This window comes from Watersipora subatra, chromosome 7 (genome assembly GCF_963576615.1).
Source record: "Watersipora subatra chromosome 7, tzWatSuba1.1, whole genome shotgun sequence".
Classification (NCBI taxonomy): Eukaryota; Metazoa; Bryozoa; class Gymnolaemata; order Cheilostomatida; family Watersiporidae; genus Watersipora; species Watersipora subatra.
In genome coordinates, this window is record NC_088714.1 from 19,958,387 (window position 1) to 19,975,217 (window position 16,831).

A 16,831-nucleotide genomic window follows, 5' to 3' on the forward strand; every position below is an offset into this window, starting at 1 on the left:
GTTGTTGGAAAAAGTTTCAAAACCTTTACAGTTATTTTAATTTCTCTCTTAATTCATTTGAACTGTACAAAAAACACTTTTCTCATGGTATGAAGTTTGAAAGTTAGAATGGTAAATGTTGTTATACGTTAAATACAAATACTTTTTCTGTCCTAAGACTTTTTTGTTACCCGGGCAACTTCGTGGTTACGTCATCGAAATAAAGAGATTCCAATCTACGGCGGCTTTTCGTTTTTGAGCTTTTAAGAGCTTGTAATCACCTTTCCACATATTTTGCGCCTACAACACAACAGAGTAAGACATGGTGAATCTTTTCATATCAAATAACGGTAATGTGAATTTTGTTGCAAGTCAACCTTTAAGCACTTGCTTAGGGTTAATAACTAGCGCTGTTCACTGTTAGGCATAACAATTCTTAAGCTGACCCAAAACACGGGTATTGTGTTTGGAAAGATTTTAGTAACCCCTATTAACCCTCAACCTCACTAATGTGTATTAGAACTCAAACTTAACCCAAAGTGAAAGCGCTGTCATGTACAAAGACAACCCTCAGTAATCATGTCCATATAATTTCATACCATCTGTGAGTTCCTTGTACAATCACCCACCTTTCATTTGCAGTTACTTGCTGAGCATGAGCAGTTTCAGCTGGCACAGCAGCAGGCCCTCGAACAGCAAGCAAAGAATGCTGAGCTATTAAGGCAGCAACAGGCAGCTCTGCTCGACAAGCAAAGAGAACAGGAAGAAGCAGCCCGTCGCATGCAGGAGATGAGATTGGCAGAGCAGGCTAAGGCAGAGCAGCAGCGAGCCCTCGCAATGCAACGGGAGGCGGAGCTGAGGGCACAGAAGGAAAAGGAGGCAGCTGCTAAACTTGAAGCTGAGAGAAAGGCGCAGCAGGTTGCAAACTTTGCTACCTTTTTAGTTTTCGTGTCTAGTTAGCGAATCAGAGTTTGTAGTTTCTATGTAAGATGTCTAGTCATTGGTTCGCTGTGATTATACGCAGTTTCTCTCCATATTGTCAGTATATCCCATAGACCTATTAACTATAGTAAATATAGTATGTTAAGGTATATTAAGTATAGTTAATAGGTCTATGGTATATCCTATGATGTAACTCTGCTCAATCTTACATATGTGATGACAACTCTTAGCATTGTTGATCGCCAAAAGTGTACTCAGTGATGGGAGTGGAGTGACAAGTGCTTTACCATGACCTACCTGTAGTCAGCTGTTAAATTTTAACATTAAGGTTGACTATCAGGCACTGGCATATGAGTTGGTAATTTACATATACCGTGTTTACTTGTTAAATTATTTTAGAAATCATACTTTTTATTATATCATTAGTTTTTAGTTAATGCTAGTTTTACATTGAGAGTCAACTATTACAATAGATCTTCATGTTCATATCAATATACACGTATCAATTGGCAATGCAGTTATCAATATAACTGCATTGCTTGTAGTTGGGTAGACATTTGACTAGCGTTTATAAGTTGTATTCAATGAATGATTGGCTCTCGTAAAGACCTGATCCTATCAGAAAAAGCTTGTTTAAAGTTAACACGTCGCATGTATGTATTTGTTTGTGAAAATTGCAATACGTTGGATCTGTAGTTATATTTCATCTTACTAGGAGAAGATCAAGCCTGGAGCACCTCCATCTCTCCTCACCATGGACACAAAGCCAGCAACAGTGGGCCTAAAACTAGGGGCAGCGTCTGAAGACAGTAGGAAACTTCCAAAGGCGCTCGAGGATGTCTTGGCATTGAAAGATATTAGGGCTAAGCAGGTCTGTTCATTACCAACAGTTCTTTACATTAGCTGAGAGCCTTGCAGCTCCTTGATTCACACTGCACTATAGCCAGGATGTTAAACAAATCTAGACCGCAGCTGAATCATGAAAAATGAGATCGTTCAATTAACGAGTGAAACCAACAATTTGGCTGTCTACTGGAGCCTTTTTACGACAGCACCTCATGGTATTTTCTGCCAGCTGAAAGTTCATTTTTCAAAATGCAGATCTGATCGTTGAGTGTTAACGTTAGAATGCTAGTGATTAGCTGCTATCACTAAAATAACCGATAATGTTGCACTGGCCCTTTTGAGTGGCAAATTTCTAATGATAGCCAATCATTTTTTAGTTAATTTGGTAATAAATGTATTTTCTTTCATGTGCCACAATTTGTAACTGCGTATTCATTTGTTGCAAGTGATTGCATTCGATTTTCCCATACCAATAATTTATAGAATTTCCCAAATGCCAAGCTATTCAGTTCAGCAAAACTTCATCAACTTTTGGCACATTTTTCAGTTTTTAGACAATCCCGATGATCAGTTTGAGGTATTGTGAATTGTACTAGTACAACTAACTCTTACGCGCTTAGGTTGGTGTACAAGACATGGAGCAGGCTGTTGAGGAGTCAAGGAGTGCTATCACAGTGAGGCCAACAACACAGGCACAACCACCGCTAACGGAGTATGATGATGATAAAGACGACGAAGAGAAGGGTGCTCAGGCTAAAGAGGTTGGTCTATTTAAAATGATATATCTGTGTTAACTCTTTGGCTGGGTAGAAGCCCCGCAAAAACAACTGTAAATCATGTAATTTACTTTTTAAAATTCAATAAGTTCGGTATTCTATGAATATACATAGCTCAAACTGAAATTTATTTCTATTAATAAAAACCTTTTATACATAAACATTCATTAACATGTGTACTACTGCAAAAAAGCTATGACTATGTACAATTGTCTATGTAGGAAGTGTTTGAAAGCATTCCCTTCGGCAGGTCCAACGCCGCAGCCTAGCTAACGCCAATAGTATCGTCGCCGTCTGAGCTACCATAACGATCACTTGTATTAGTATATTCAAAGTTTTCAGAGTTTACATCACTACCATCATCTGAATTATTATCATACTGATCAGACAAATGATCACTAACGATCGCGGGTTCAAATATATCTTTATTTTTTCGTTATGAACGTCGAGCCGTATTTTGACTGGTTTATCCTGAAAGGCTGGAAGCCATCTTATGGCACCTGCAAGTAATGAAAACAAAACTGGGCTCTAATTGACAAAAATGATAAAATGTGGCAACTGAAAAGATCATTGCAAAAGGCAAGCAAATTTTAATCACTTGAAAATTAGCTTAATCGTTCGGAATGGGCAGAGGTGGGAATGAGGTAAATAGTTGAACATAATGCTTTCACATGCAAGTGCAATGGCTAAATAATCGTACATGTATAATTAGTAAGTCAAGATTTAAGCAATGGTTGACATTTCTTACAGACCCTTGTGTGTAAGAGTCTGTAAGAAATAAGCTAGTAAGCAATATGTGTCATGATCACAGAAACCATGGTCAAATCGGGATTATAAGATTTAGAGTTATCTACATTAACAGAAGGAGAAAATTCTCACAGTTATTTTGCAAAAAAATTTTTGATTCTAGCTTAAATACAGCAGATCTTATGGTCAATAAACTGAATGCATGTTTACCACCAGTGCGAAAACATAGTTCCGAGAAAACTGGTGTTAAAGTCTGAGAAACGAAAACCGATGCACAGTTTTGTTTACATTTCAAAACGTCATAGCAACCAATATTAAGAGGTTGTGATATTTATCTAGATTTCTGTCTTTATATCAAAAACATTATGCTGAATTTAAAAATCTAAACAGATTTTGGCTGGTTGTCATAGAAATGGCTGTATATCTATAAGAAAATGTATTACCTAAGTTTGCAGATATTAATAACGCCTTGGCAGTGCCGCGATATTGAGCACAACCGTAGTATGATCAACAAAATGTTTAAAAAAATAATAATAGCAGTAACATATTGCACATCATGGGTCACTCTATACTTTGATCTTGCAAATTCGAATAATTTTTCTTATAATCAAATCTTATAAAATCGAATAATTATTCTTATAATTAAATATTGTAAAAATCTTATAAGAATAGTTAGGAATATATCATGGTCATTCCCTTTACTTACACTGCTTTTGGCATCAGTTGGAATACCAAAGTACTCTTTATTAGTGTCCAAAATGTCAGAATTATCCTTCAAATCGGCAAAAAAGAAACGATTACGTTTTTCGGACGCCATTTTTTAGTACTTCCTGTTTAGCATAGCGACGGTTTTAAGGGTATTTTCTGAAGTTTTTAGACATTTATTATCTAAACTGACTTCAGATTCAGAAAGATCACTCTTTGATTGGTCTAGAAGCACGTGTTACAAAAATCCTTACCAAAATTATAAATTCAGTTAGTGCAACTTTAAAGTCGAATAACTCAACTTCGTGATTTGCGACTTAACCATGGTTTCTGTGACCGCGACCCATATAGTCACCTGTTCCTTTCAGATTGTTATTTTGTCTAAAAAGACTTGAATTAGGCAAAATGGTTTTTGACACTTCGAAAGTGTCTTACTAGAAATTTTGGTTGTGCACATTTTTGAATCCGTAATTACATTAGATGTTATAGAACTTAATTTGAGAAGATCATATAATAAAGTCAACACCTATATCTGTCTGGTTTTTTATGCACATTTTTGTTGTCTAAAGTGTGATTTTAGCTCTATTATTTTATAGTCTGCTATATGAAGGTCCTATCTGCTACTTTAGTATCCATAAATGTGTACGTTGTTATTCTGGTGCCTGTCATCTATGATTCATCTGAATATGAATATGAATATCTGAACATGCATGGGGACAACCTGGGAATCCTGGTCACCTATGTACTACAAATGTCAAGTTCAGTGAACTAAATACATGCTTTATGTGCAATTTTGGGTCTTAATATCAGTTGATAAGGATAAACAACATACAAGTTTCCGTAATTAACTACTTCCTTCAGTCCAAAAATAAGAGACGGAAAAAGAAGAAAAAGTCAAGGGCAGCTCGAAAAGCTGAAGAGAAGAAACTAGCCGAGGAGAGGGCTGCTGCCACAAGTGACGTAAAAGGGACAGAAAATGAGGAAGACAGCGGGGTTGAAGTAGAGTACGTGCAGGAGAAGCCCCTCGTTGACATCACGAACCCACTCTACAGCCAGTTTCACAAAATATTTGAAACCTTCAAGGTGAGAGCTGTAGTTTGGCATGTCTAATGTGAAGAAACTTAGCTAGTTACATAGGGTGGATTTTTGTCCGCTAGTTGATTTACACTTTAGCAGAAACATGCTCAAAATTGTAGTTTCTCAGAGTTCTTTCTTGAATCACTGTAAAAATGATAGTGCGATGTATGGTATAGCCGAAGGATCGTACTGCAAGTCGTCTGATGTGCCCGAACAAGTTTTGACAATGCATTGTAGACTGTTAGTTGTGTTTGCACGTTTAGCAAGCTCAATTATAGCTTTGCATTAGAGTATCATCAGCATATTTTTTGTCTGTATAAATATGCATAATACTAGAAATTCCGCTGTCATACAGCCCACGACCAAAGTGATATTGGAAAAAAGAAAGGGTACTGATGGTTGAGAAATGCAATATTAGCAGTCAAATAGGATAACTGCAATGGTAGCTGTAATGTGCTGGGTGTTATTATATACAACAAATAGCAATAATGAAAGGAAAAGATTATATGTTTATATCTCTTCTCCTGCAAAAAAAAGAAATGCAATATTGGCCAATACTAGAAGTAAAATGCACTGATATTATTAGAATAACCAATATTATTTATATAATAATAATAAAAAACCAATGCACAATTTTGTTTACATTTCAAAACGGCATAGCTAACAATATCACGTAGTTGCAATATTTATATAGATTTTTAGAAAATCTGTACTATGTCGTCATTGTCCTGTAGTCATCCAAACTTATAATTAATTATTGCAATAATCTCATTAGAACCGTTAGAAGAAAATATCATCGTCATGCCTTTACTTACACTGCGTTAGATTTTTAAAAAGTCTGTACTACGTAGTCATTGTTCTGTAGTCATCCAAACTTATAATTAATTATTGTAATAATCTCATAAGAAACGTTAAAAATATCATCGTCATTTGCTTTACTTATACTGCGTTGGACATCAGTTAGAATGGGAAAGTATTCAAATGTGTCGGCAAATGAAAATGAAAAAATTGAAATCGGCAAAAATGAAACGATTTCTATACTCCTATGTTAATTGCCAAAACCTTCGGCAGTTCGACAATGCTATAGACTGGTGAAAAGTGCACGCTATTTTTTCGTGAACTGAGCAAGACTTCATCGTTCTATTATCTGTCCCTCGGCATTTCAATTTTCGGTCTTAACTTTTATTAAACCAAGCTTTTCAAGTGTTTTGTGGCGATTTTCGTTGAAATTAATCTGTCTATTTGTGTATAATCCGATCAGATGGGTAAGTTTTAAGATATTATCGAAGGTTTACAAAGACTTGGTAACATATTTAAATAGGTTTAAATGTGTTTGTAACGTTATTATACTTTAACGACTTTATATTCCGATGCTTAAATTCGTTGATGAAATTTCTTGACGAGGGTTCGTCTCATTGTTGATGAGTATTTTCGTAAGTTGTGTGCACATGCATTTATCAAAAAAACTCCCCCACTTCGCTCCGCTCGTTCGGTCGTGGGATGATTGTTATGCTCTTTTATGCAAAATCTTCCAAACAACCTACGGGCATGGAGGTCTTGTCATGTGTGATCTTATTATATAATCTTTTTATTCTCAGCAATAAGCAATGCCAATTTACATATAATCTCAGCTAATCCTAACTGATATTAATAATAAACGCCTGTAATCTATTTTTGTTTGTCATTCTCAAATCTTTTGTTTCTGATAGGGGTTATTCATAAGTACACATTTTATAGCATTGAAAGGTTATAATGCTGTCAAATCCGCTAAACGGAAAGAATTCGTTTTATAAAGAACAAAAAACTGCAAATCGTCTCAAGATATTTATGGTGAATTTTTGTTAAAATTTTTTTATTTGTTATGAATTGATAAACAGAAGATAAAGGCACTTAAAACATTATTGGCACTGTGTTGTCTGAAAAGATGTTTGGCATAACCTCAAGAAGTTCACTTGGAGAATGCAACGTGAATGTCCCATCTGGCAGACAGTTACCCAGGGAATTTTGTTTTTTGTATCAAAAGAAACCATTGTAAATTCTCAAATGGTTGAATACAGCTTTAAAAACATTAGCTGTATAAACCACACTCTAAATAAAAAGTAGCTTGAATAAGTTTTCATATATTTGGCAAAGGAAAACATTTTCTGTTTGATTGCAGATGGAGAAAATGGCAATAGAATTTGCATCATTCTCTATGAATGATTTTACTGGATCAATTCATGGGTTGTGTGAACCAGCCCTGATTAGTGTTAGTTAGTGCTAACTTGCCAATACTGTCAAAATTTTTAACGAGCTATGGTTAATTGTTATTTAGGCTTATATGTTGACAAAGAATTCATATTATATCTTGTGTTATAATAAATCAAATAATATAGCTTGCTTGATCATGCCATATCGTAATCAGTATTCAATAATTTACCCAGATAGAAGAAGTTGCTCCTCAGGCAGCTGATGACAATGATGCTGAGCCGGCCAAGGCAAACAAGAAAACTGAATCTGACCTTGGAGTATCTAGAAGAGGCGCAGCACTTTTCGGAGAACTTGAGGATGATGTAGGTCTATTTCACTTTATTTTCTGCCCAGAGTTTAAAAGCTAAAAGCAAGATCAGCCTAGTCTGGATTACTAGCAGCTACTAGAAATTCATTTATTGGAAATTGATTTTAATCGGTAGTCAATAGCTTTAAAGATTGTAACTTAGCCACCTGGTATCAACTATACACTAAACCTCCTTATCACCTGGTATCAACTATACACTAAACCTCCTTGTCACCTGGTATCAACTATACACTAAACCTCCTTGTCACCTGGTATCAACTATACACTAAACCTCCTTGTCACCTGGTATCAACTATACACCGAACTTCTGTACTGCAAAGTCAAGCATTGCAAAGTCGAGCATACATTTCCTGAACCGATGAACCGCTATCAACATAGCACATCATACATCTTTGGAATGTAAGGTTCTTTTGGTTAGAAGCATTTACAAAAATCATACCTAAACCATTCTCCATTTTTAATTGCTTCCGTGCATCGAAATTTGTTTTCCTTCAAGGTGTACCGTGTTGTCCATTACATGTTTTGTGCTCATGAAACTGCTTGGTTTACCGGGTACTTTGTGACAATAATATTTTGCAAGTGAACAAGAAATGAGCATAGTAAATTATGTTAGGCGATAATGAAAAAGAAATGTAGGTAAAACTTCATAAGTGGTTATCCGAAATTTGCATGAAAATTGTCTCCTTTATCAAGTACTAGCTAAATAATAGAAAGGATAATAAAAAAAACGTTTTTGCTTCGAAAAGCTATTTTTCATTGGTAGTTTATTTACCCAATGAATTTGAGTAACTTAAGCTAGTCTAAATATTTACTATAATAAGAACCGTTATGATTTCTTAAGCTGGTGTAAGGAAAAAAGATTGCATCATGATCTCTCACATAATCATGATCTTCAAGCGGGCTAACTGAAACATGAAGCATGCTATTTTAACCAATAAGCCTCAAAGATTGGGAGTTGTATTAAGTATGACCACAATTATTCCATTGTGTAGCAATGTATTCGCTTGGCATAGTGGATAAACATTCCTGTCTGCAGATTTAAGTTCAATTCCAGTGCGAAATAGTTTTTTCATTCCTTCAACTCTATTGCTATAACTGGACACACAAACGACAGACAATCATCGAGATTTTTATACGTAGATTGATTGATGGTCATTTTATTATTGTTATCCTATTTTACCAAAGACTGCTACCAACTAACAGTTCGTATTCTATCTTTTATCAACTAGTTTTAACTGAACAGTATCGTTGATGCATGTCTGCAGATGAAGTTATTGCATTGTTTGCTAATTCAGAAACAGGTATTTTGTTTGGTCAGGGAATGGCTAAAGAAAACATTTCCTGTAATTCAACATTTTAAATTACGTAAAATATAAATTTATGACAAACGACCACGCACCCTGAGCCGGGTGCAATGTCTTTGCCGAGGGAGGTCACCATAACAATTTTCATTATGTGCAGGACGAACCACAAGTGAAGAAAGACCCATCAAAATTGAGCAAGCGGCAGATGAAGAAGTTGACGAGAATGTCAGTGGCAGAATTGAAAGCTGTTGTGTTCAGACCGGACCTCGTTGAGATGCACGATGTTACCGGACCAGATCCTAAGCTTTTGCTCTCACTCAAGGCTACCCGCAATACCGTTCCCGTAAGTAGCTGTTGCTGGAATCTTAGACTAACAGATATACTGTTAGATTTGAGCATAAGGTAAGAGTAGGCAATAACCAGATCTTAGTCATTTGGCTCGTCTATGGTTTGCAAACTCCTGAGATTTGCTATTCGCTCTGTTTGTCTGTACAGTAAAGGCTCATTACTCTAAATAACACAGGTAGTCTGCGAAGGAAATTTTTCATGTATAGTTAGATGACATGTATCATTTTTTTATCATTTTAATATTATAGTGGTAGAAATATTGAGCTCACAATAGTCATTCAAGATAAGTTTTCAATAAAGTTACGTAATTATATAATATTTTGGCTAACTCGACAAATACTTTATATATAATTAAACAAAATGGGTGTAAGTATGTTCTTTGTCCATGATTGTTTTTGCTTATTCCAATTTGGTATTATTATATGATATGGGTACAGTAATAGGCTTTGTGATATGAAGTGATAGCTCTTGTTTCACCTGTTTCAGCATTATTTTAGTGCAGCCTCCTAATGGAGATGTAGCGAGTATTGTGGTCTCTTCTCCGCATAGTTTTCTTAGTTAAACCTTTGATGCTTGAGTCCGGGTTTATCTCTTAACCTGTATCATGTTAATCAGGCCAATGTTAGCTGTATGTCATATGGGTTGTAGGTACCTAGGCACTGGTGTAACAAGAGAAAGTACCTTCAAGGCAAGAGAGGATTTGAAAAGCCACCCTTTGAACTGCCTGACTATATTCAGGCTACTGGCATTATGGAAATGAGACAGGCACTGGCTGACAAGGTAGGCTATCATTATCAGCACTCCTATCTACTCGTCTGCTTCTTATTGGCTCTGCAGTTCATCTAATGTTTTATCCTGCAAGTAGTTCCTTGTTATATCTGAGTAGGGGAAGAGCTCTGAAATGGTAAAAATGGCTCAGCGGAATAAAGCATTTGAAGCTACATTGGCACAAAAATTTACTAGAGTGAACAGATGATATTTTGAAAGCATGAAATTTGGCAATATGAAGGCTGTTTGTTACGCAGGCCCATTCTGATTCATTAATTATTTCTATGTATGAGATTTCGTGGAGTCAGCAGTTTGCAAGTTGTAGCTAAACTATATAATGAAATCCTGTGGTTAATCACAGCGTATGTACTAATTGGTGCATTAAGGATAGCCAAGTGAATAACACTCATAATATATGATATCCAGGCTTGGGGCCACTAGCAGTGCAGTGCGCACTGCTCTAGTGCAGTGCATAGTGCAATGCAATTTAAAATAGAAATGTCTCGTGCAATGCTAGTGCAAATTTGACATGAGTCCCTGGGTGCACTAGTGCAAGTGCAGTGCTTAGTGTGACATGGTATGTACTAGTGCAGTGCCTAGTGCGGATTAGAAAGTTCCCATAAACGCACTAGCGCAAGTGCAGTGCACAGTGCAACATAAAATGATCTAGTGCAATGCCTAGTGCGGATTGGAAACTTTTTCATAAATGCACTAGTGCAAGTGCAGTGCCTAGTGCGACATAGTATGCACTAGTGCAGTGCCAAGTGCAGATTGAATATTATTATTTTCCGATGATGGAGATGGCATTATGTTTTACTTTAATATTGGTATTGAATATGGAATTTTGATATTTCTTTGCAATGTTGTTAACTACTCAAATGAGCATGTGTTTGAAGTTTCCATGAATCCCTAGAACTACAATCAAGCCAACTTTATTTATTTACCATTTGTCTATTGTCTTGTCTATTTGTCTCCATGTCAGTATTTGTGGATGTACATGTACATGTAGGATTTCAGTTTAAATCTATCTTTGATAGAGTGGAAGTAACTTATTGACTAAATTTCAACTTTCAATAAGTTTCTGGTAAACTTATGTTTGTTAAATACATGTATTTAAGTACCAATTACATATGCTTATGTACATATTCACAAGCAAAGTGAGACCAATCCAGAGATGGTATGATTATATAATAAATGTAGGCATCTTTGAAGTAAAATGAAACTTTGCCTAGTGCATTTTTGACTTCACTTTTTGATGCACTAGTGCTAGTGCAGTGCCTAGTGCACAAGAATTTCTGCTAGTGCAGTGCCTAGTGCATTTTGTATTATTACTATGCCATGCACTAGTGCTAGTGCAGTGCCTAGTGCACCTTACTGTCGTCTAGCCAGCAAATAGTGCAGTGCGCTCAATACTCACTAGTGGCCCCAAGCCTGATGATATCCTTTCTCTTCAAAGCGTACATTGAGTAATGTTTGCTGACATGTTTAAAAAATTTGTATTCTCAGGAAACTGACAAAAGCATGAAACAGAAAATGAGAGAGAAGGTGAGACCAAAGATGGGAAAGATTGACATTGACTATCAAAAACTGCACGACGCTTTTTTCAAGTACCAGAGGAAACCGAAGATGACTGTTCATGGAGATCTCTACTATGAGGTGAGGCGTATGTTGCTGTTGGTTTGTCCCTATGAACTAGTTTTATTGGTGCTTTTGGTATCTTTGTGGAAGAAGAATGAGTCACCTGTGGACATATGCTCTATGTGAATAAAGGGCAACAGGCAGTTCAATCTTCTTCTGTTCAAAATAAGCATTTAGTTGGTATCATGTGTTGCTATATGATTGAAGTCATGAGTATTCCCTAAAACTAAATAATGAAATGATATTGGAATAAATATGTTTAGAGAGATTTACTTTGGTCATTAAGATAGTATAAGTTGGAATAGCATCAGTTGATACTATCACCTTAGCAGGAAAGGCGTGGGCCAAAAAGCGCTACCCAGCTGTAATCTGTGCCAAAGACTGTCCCTTAAATTCATTTGTGGGAATTGATGATTCTATACCAGCTGATACTGCTTTAGTCACATTTAGACCAGAATTTAGGAGGAAAGGTTATATCTCAGACATGACGAGTGTTTTGATCAGTGCTGGTTGCTATCAGCACACATGTGAATATCGTATATTGTTTGCTGTAGCATTGTTGAGTAGTAGCTGTAGCTTGTACATACATGCATACCTTTTTCTTTTGTTTAAATAAAATACTTCACACGTGTAAGCTCTGTTCTAGGTATATTCATAAAATAGAAGTTATCTTCTATATGTTTCGTTCAAAGATTTACGGTTGACATGCTAATCAGTATATGACTAGTTACCGATGCCAATAAAAAATTTGCAGCTAGTAACAAGTGGATTTGTCATACAGCAAACATTTGGTTATTGTAACCTATAAACATCAAGATATTTATAACGATATTAGTTCATAACTTTTGGAGGCTATCAACAATGCATTTGCTTATCCTATGGCAAGGGACTCTACTGAACTCAGTTATCACGTATTGTTGACTACCCTAGTCTCTACTATACTCTTTCATACCATAGTAATAATCATGTCTGTCCGCCTGCTCTAAGCTACAGTTGAAGGTTTGCGTAAAATAATGCTTTATACATGGTTTGAACTCATGCCCTTTGGCATGGATGACACTCTAACGCAGGGATTCCCAACCAGGGAAAATCCTAACTAAGCTGGAATTTGTAATATACAGGGAGAATCATAGAGTTATCTCCCCCTTCCAGTGTCGTATAGTTTCACAGAGTCCCGCGACCAAAAACCGGAAACAAAAACGCTTGTTTCCAAACAAACCCGATCGACATACTGATCTCTAATGGAATATCCATACTTCGCTCTCAATACCTCACTTTTTTGCATTTGTTTTACTTTTTTACAAAAAAAGGTAGCTTGTAGAAAATGTTGTATAATATAGCAATCAATTTCAGAGTGACTGCCAATGAGAGTAAGTTTTGTTGGTTAGTGTTGCGGATTCTCTATTATAACTTATATAAAAATAGTGGGCATGGCCTGTTTGTTTGGAATCGAGCGAGCTCCCATATACGCTATACCCAAAATCGTATGTATGACGTGCAAGGTACTGCGCCCTGCTATGCAAGCTTATGCAGGTGTGCTATTGATATGAACCATGATAGCTATAAATTCACAGGATGACGCAACTAAATCCTGTGCACACTCCACAAGAGCATTCGTCTGCGAGGGCGCAGCGCCTCGCGCGCCATACATATGACATCGGTCTGAACCAGGTATTGGGGCTACAATAGCAGTTAAGAAGTTGTACCCTCTTGTGCTATGCTAGCAACACATCAGCTTGTGACTATATCCCGATGTAGTGCTCACTGCCTCCTAGATACTTGTAGCCAGCGTTTAAATGGAGTTGTTGGTCTCGAGTTGCACGTAACTAGATATGTCCACCCCGTGTTGCTTGTGTTGTCAGTGTTTCTTATACACCTAGGGTAAGGAGTTTGAGACGAAGTTGAGGGAGAAAAAGCCTGGCAATCTAACGGATGAGCTAAGGACAGCGTTAGGAATGCCTATAGGGGCTGGTTCAGAACGGTTCCCTCCTCCCTGGCTCATCGCTATGCAAAGATATGGACCTCCACCGAGTTATCCGAACCTTAAGATACCTGGACTCAACGCTGCTATTCCTGAGGGTTGCAGCTTTGGCTACCATGCTGGTTTGTAACTCTATGTGAAATAATAGTCTGGTTCGTAACTCTATGTGGAATAATATTCTGGTTCATAACTCTATGTGAATCACATGCTGGTTCATAACTCTATGTGAAATCACATGCTGGTTCATAACTCTATGTGAAATCACATGCTGGTTCATAAATTTATGTGAAATCACATGCTGGTTCATAACTCTATGTGAAATAATATTCTGGTTCATAACTCTATGTGAAATAATATGCTGGTTCATAACTCTGTGAGAAATCACATGCCGGTTCATAACTCTGTGAAATAATATTCTGGGTGATAATTTTATGTGAAATCATATGATGGTTCATGACTTTATGTGAAATCATATGCTGGTTCATAACTCTATGTAAAGTAATAAGCGAGTTTATAACTCTATGTGATACCATATGCTGGTTCATAACTCTATGTGGAATAAATAATATGCAACACGCTGGCTTTAACTCTATGTGAAATAATATGTTAATATGTAACTATGTTAATATTATGTTAATATGTTAATATTAACATAATACTATGTTAATATTATGTTGATATGTAACTATGGGAGTAAATCTATGGAATTTGACTAGCTATCTAGTGTTAGCCAGTTAGCTAGCTGAAAGCTTACACAAGTTTGTGAAAGTGTTTTAAACTGAGATCGTAGATGGTCTCTTCTTGGAAACTTCATAAAATGTGTTTAGGTATATTTAGCAAAATTAGGAGAGGACAAACCAAAGAAGTGTACTTACCAGGAGTTGTACCATAATGTAAAAAAAGAATGTGTCTAATGACATGTCATATTGCGCTTATAGAATTAAAAAGGTTATAAATACAATTGTTGACCAGACAAATCAATTGTATTTGCTAGGTGGTTGGGGCAAGCCTCCTGTAGATGAAATTGGCAAGCCTTTATATGGAGATGTGTTTGGACAGAGAGATGAGCAGGAGGCTGAACCGGTGAGCAAATGCGTACAACACGCATCATCTATAGAGCCCGCTTAGGTCCTAGCATTCTTTCTAAATGGATGAGAAATAGGTGCTTTAGATTAGACACTGTCCCTTGTGTACTAGCATCCTAATCTGGGGCATAATAGTCTCAGTAGCTTATGACTCATAATTCATGTTTACCAGCCATCATTGGTCAGTTCTTCACTAATAGCATGCACTGATCATAATGGATTGGCAGTGCTACTACGTTGCAGGTATTCAAATAAACTTAATGCTAAACATGCTTGACGGAAATGCTTTACCATCTTTGCTTCAGTCGAATTCCTAATACACTGTCAATCTCTGTAATTCCCAAAATGGGCTGTATATATAGGGGCCCCTCTTTTTTTAAAGAAAATTATGATTTTGCACACTTTTCCTCTTATTAGTTTGCCATGGCAACTTCGGCTCATGTCGATTTTCTTACTGAAAGTGATTTATATGGATGTGCTAAGATCCATGCCCCTGACAGTAACTCACCTTGCAAAGTTACCTAAAATCAGTGTGTTTTCACTCAGCATCTCATTTACGTGTTACATTTCCTTGCTTCCTTTCTATTTTGTAAACCACAGAATTACCTGTGGCTGATCTCCTCTCCTGCTGTTGTAACTACATTGTATGGTGACACATTATTAAGTTGGCAATGCTAATGCTTTTTAGTAACACGTTAGTTGGCATTAAATAGCTAAACAAGTCTGAACAGCTAAAACAATGCATGTCTCCGCGTGGGTGTGTTTAGGTTTCAGTCTTCTCTTTGGAATGTTACTGGATATACTCTACATATGTATAGAAGTATAAATTTTGTACCGTAGTAATTGACAATATAGATGTATGTGATTTGATCATATGGCAGGTGAGTGATGAGACGATGGAGAAGAAGCAGTGGGGAGAAATGGAATCTGAGTCGGAGGAGGAATCCGAGAGTGAATCTGAGGAGGAGAGAGACGATGATGAAATGGCTGCAGGTGAGCTCCGGTGCTTTGCTTGCATTTTTGTTACGTTTATTGTTGTTAAATTAAGGTTTTCACTTTGTGTATTTGAAAAGAAATGTTTTTCACATCCAGTTTCAGTCTGTGACCATACATTCAATTCTAGCTAATTGTATCTACACTTATTGACATCAGACTTGGTGCTAGTTAATATTCATCTGCTGCTGTGTTAACACTGTAGCAAAAATCTGTTACTTGTTCATTTGTATGAGAGTGAAAAACATTTTGTTGTAAACTAGTTCAGCGCATCTTATGCTTTTTATTGACCAGGTCTGGTCACACCAGCTGATGCAGGGCTCATCACCCCCAGTGGTCTGACTAGCATGCCTGCTGGAATGGAAACTCCTGATGCAATCGAGCTCAGGAAGAAAATAGAAGACTCTATGGATGCAGGTGGCGGCGACACTCCTGCTCTTTACCAGGTACGTGCAAGAAACACTTCAACAGCAGTTTGTCAAAAATAAATTCATGCTTTTACATCTGGGTTGTCTTTCCTTTGTGGGGATACTGCTTCAAGACAGGCTTTTCTCGCTAAGTAATTTTGTTGTTACTTTCGATTCCACACTGTGAGCTTGCGAAAGAGCTCTTAGCTGCAGTTTCATCGTATTTTGTTTGATGTTTCATAAGCGAGAAAAAGATATGACATAAATGGTGACATCACTATGTAATGAGGGTGGCGACATCACTATATATGGGTGATGACATTTGTCAGGTGCTACCAGAAAAACGTACATCAGTGGGAGCCGCCATGATGGGCTCAGCACACACTTATGATGTGGGTGGAGCAAAGAAGGTGACAGCTGAAGGGATTGAGGTGACGCTAAACCCTGAGGAGTTGGACATGGACACTGTAGCGATGCAGGCAAAATATGAGCAGACAGTGCGGCAACAGCAAGCCGACATACAAAAAGAGGATTTCTCTGATATGGTTGCTGAGCATTCGGCAAAGGCTGCTAAGGTATGTATGTTTTTTTATTAAACGCGGCTTGTTTAGAACTAGTGCCAAACAAGATGCTGAAATGATCAAGTCTGCAATGGTTTCCTGTTCAGACATATTTCTT

General features: G+C 36.9%; 1 protein-coding gene across 1 annotated transcript in view; it reads left to right on the forward strand.

The window, feature by feature from the left end:
- LOC137401148 (splicing factor 3B subunit 2-like) overlaps positions 1–16,831 on the forward strand; it is a 30,651-nt gene that overhangs the window by 13,244 nt on the left and 576 nt on the right. Inside the window, exons 8-20 of the mRNA XM_068087522.1 lie at positions 622–897; positions 1,637–1,792; positions 2,388–2,528; positions 4,857–5,078; positions 7,496–7,624; positions 9,091–9,276; positions 9,930–10,061; positions 11,556–11,705; positions 13,568–13,790; positions 14,663–14,751; positions 15,635–15,746; positions 16,041–16,192; positions 16,483–16,728. Coding sequence (XP_067943623.1) covers positions 622–897; positions 1,637–1,792; positions 2,388–2,528; positions 4,857–5,078; positions 7,496–7,624; positions 9,091–9,276; positions 9,930–10,061; positions 11,556–11,705; positions 13,568–13,790; positions 14,663–14,751; positions 15,635–15,746; positions 16,041–16,192; positions 16,483–16,728 — 2,214 coding nt within the window. The remainder of the gene's footprint in view (positions 1–621; positions 898–1,636; positions 1,793–2,387; positions 2,529–4,856; positions 5,079–7,495; positions 7,625–9,090; positions 9,277–9,929; positions 10,062–11,555; positions 11,706–13,567; positions 13,791–14,662; positions 14,752–15,634; positions 15,747–16,040; positions 16,193–16,482; positions 16,729–16,831) is intronic.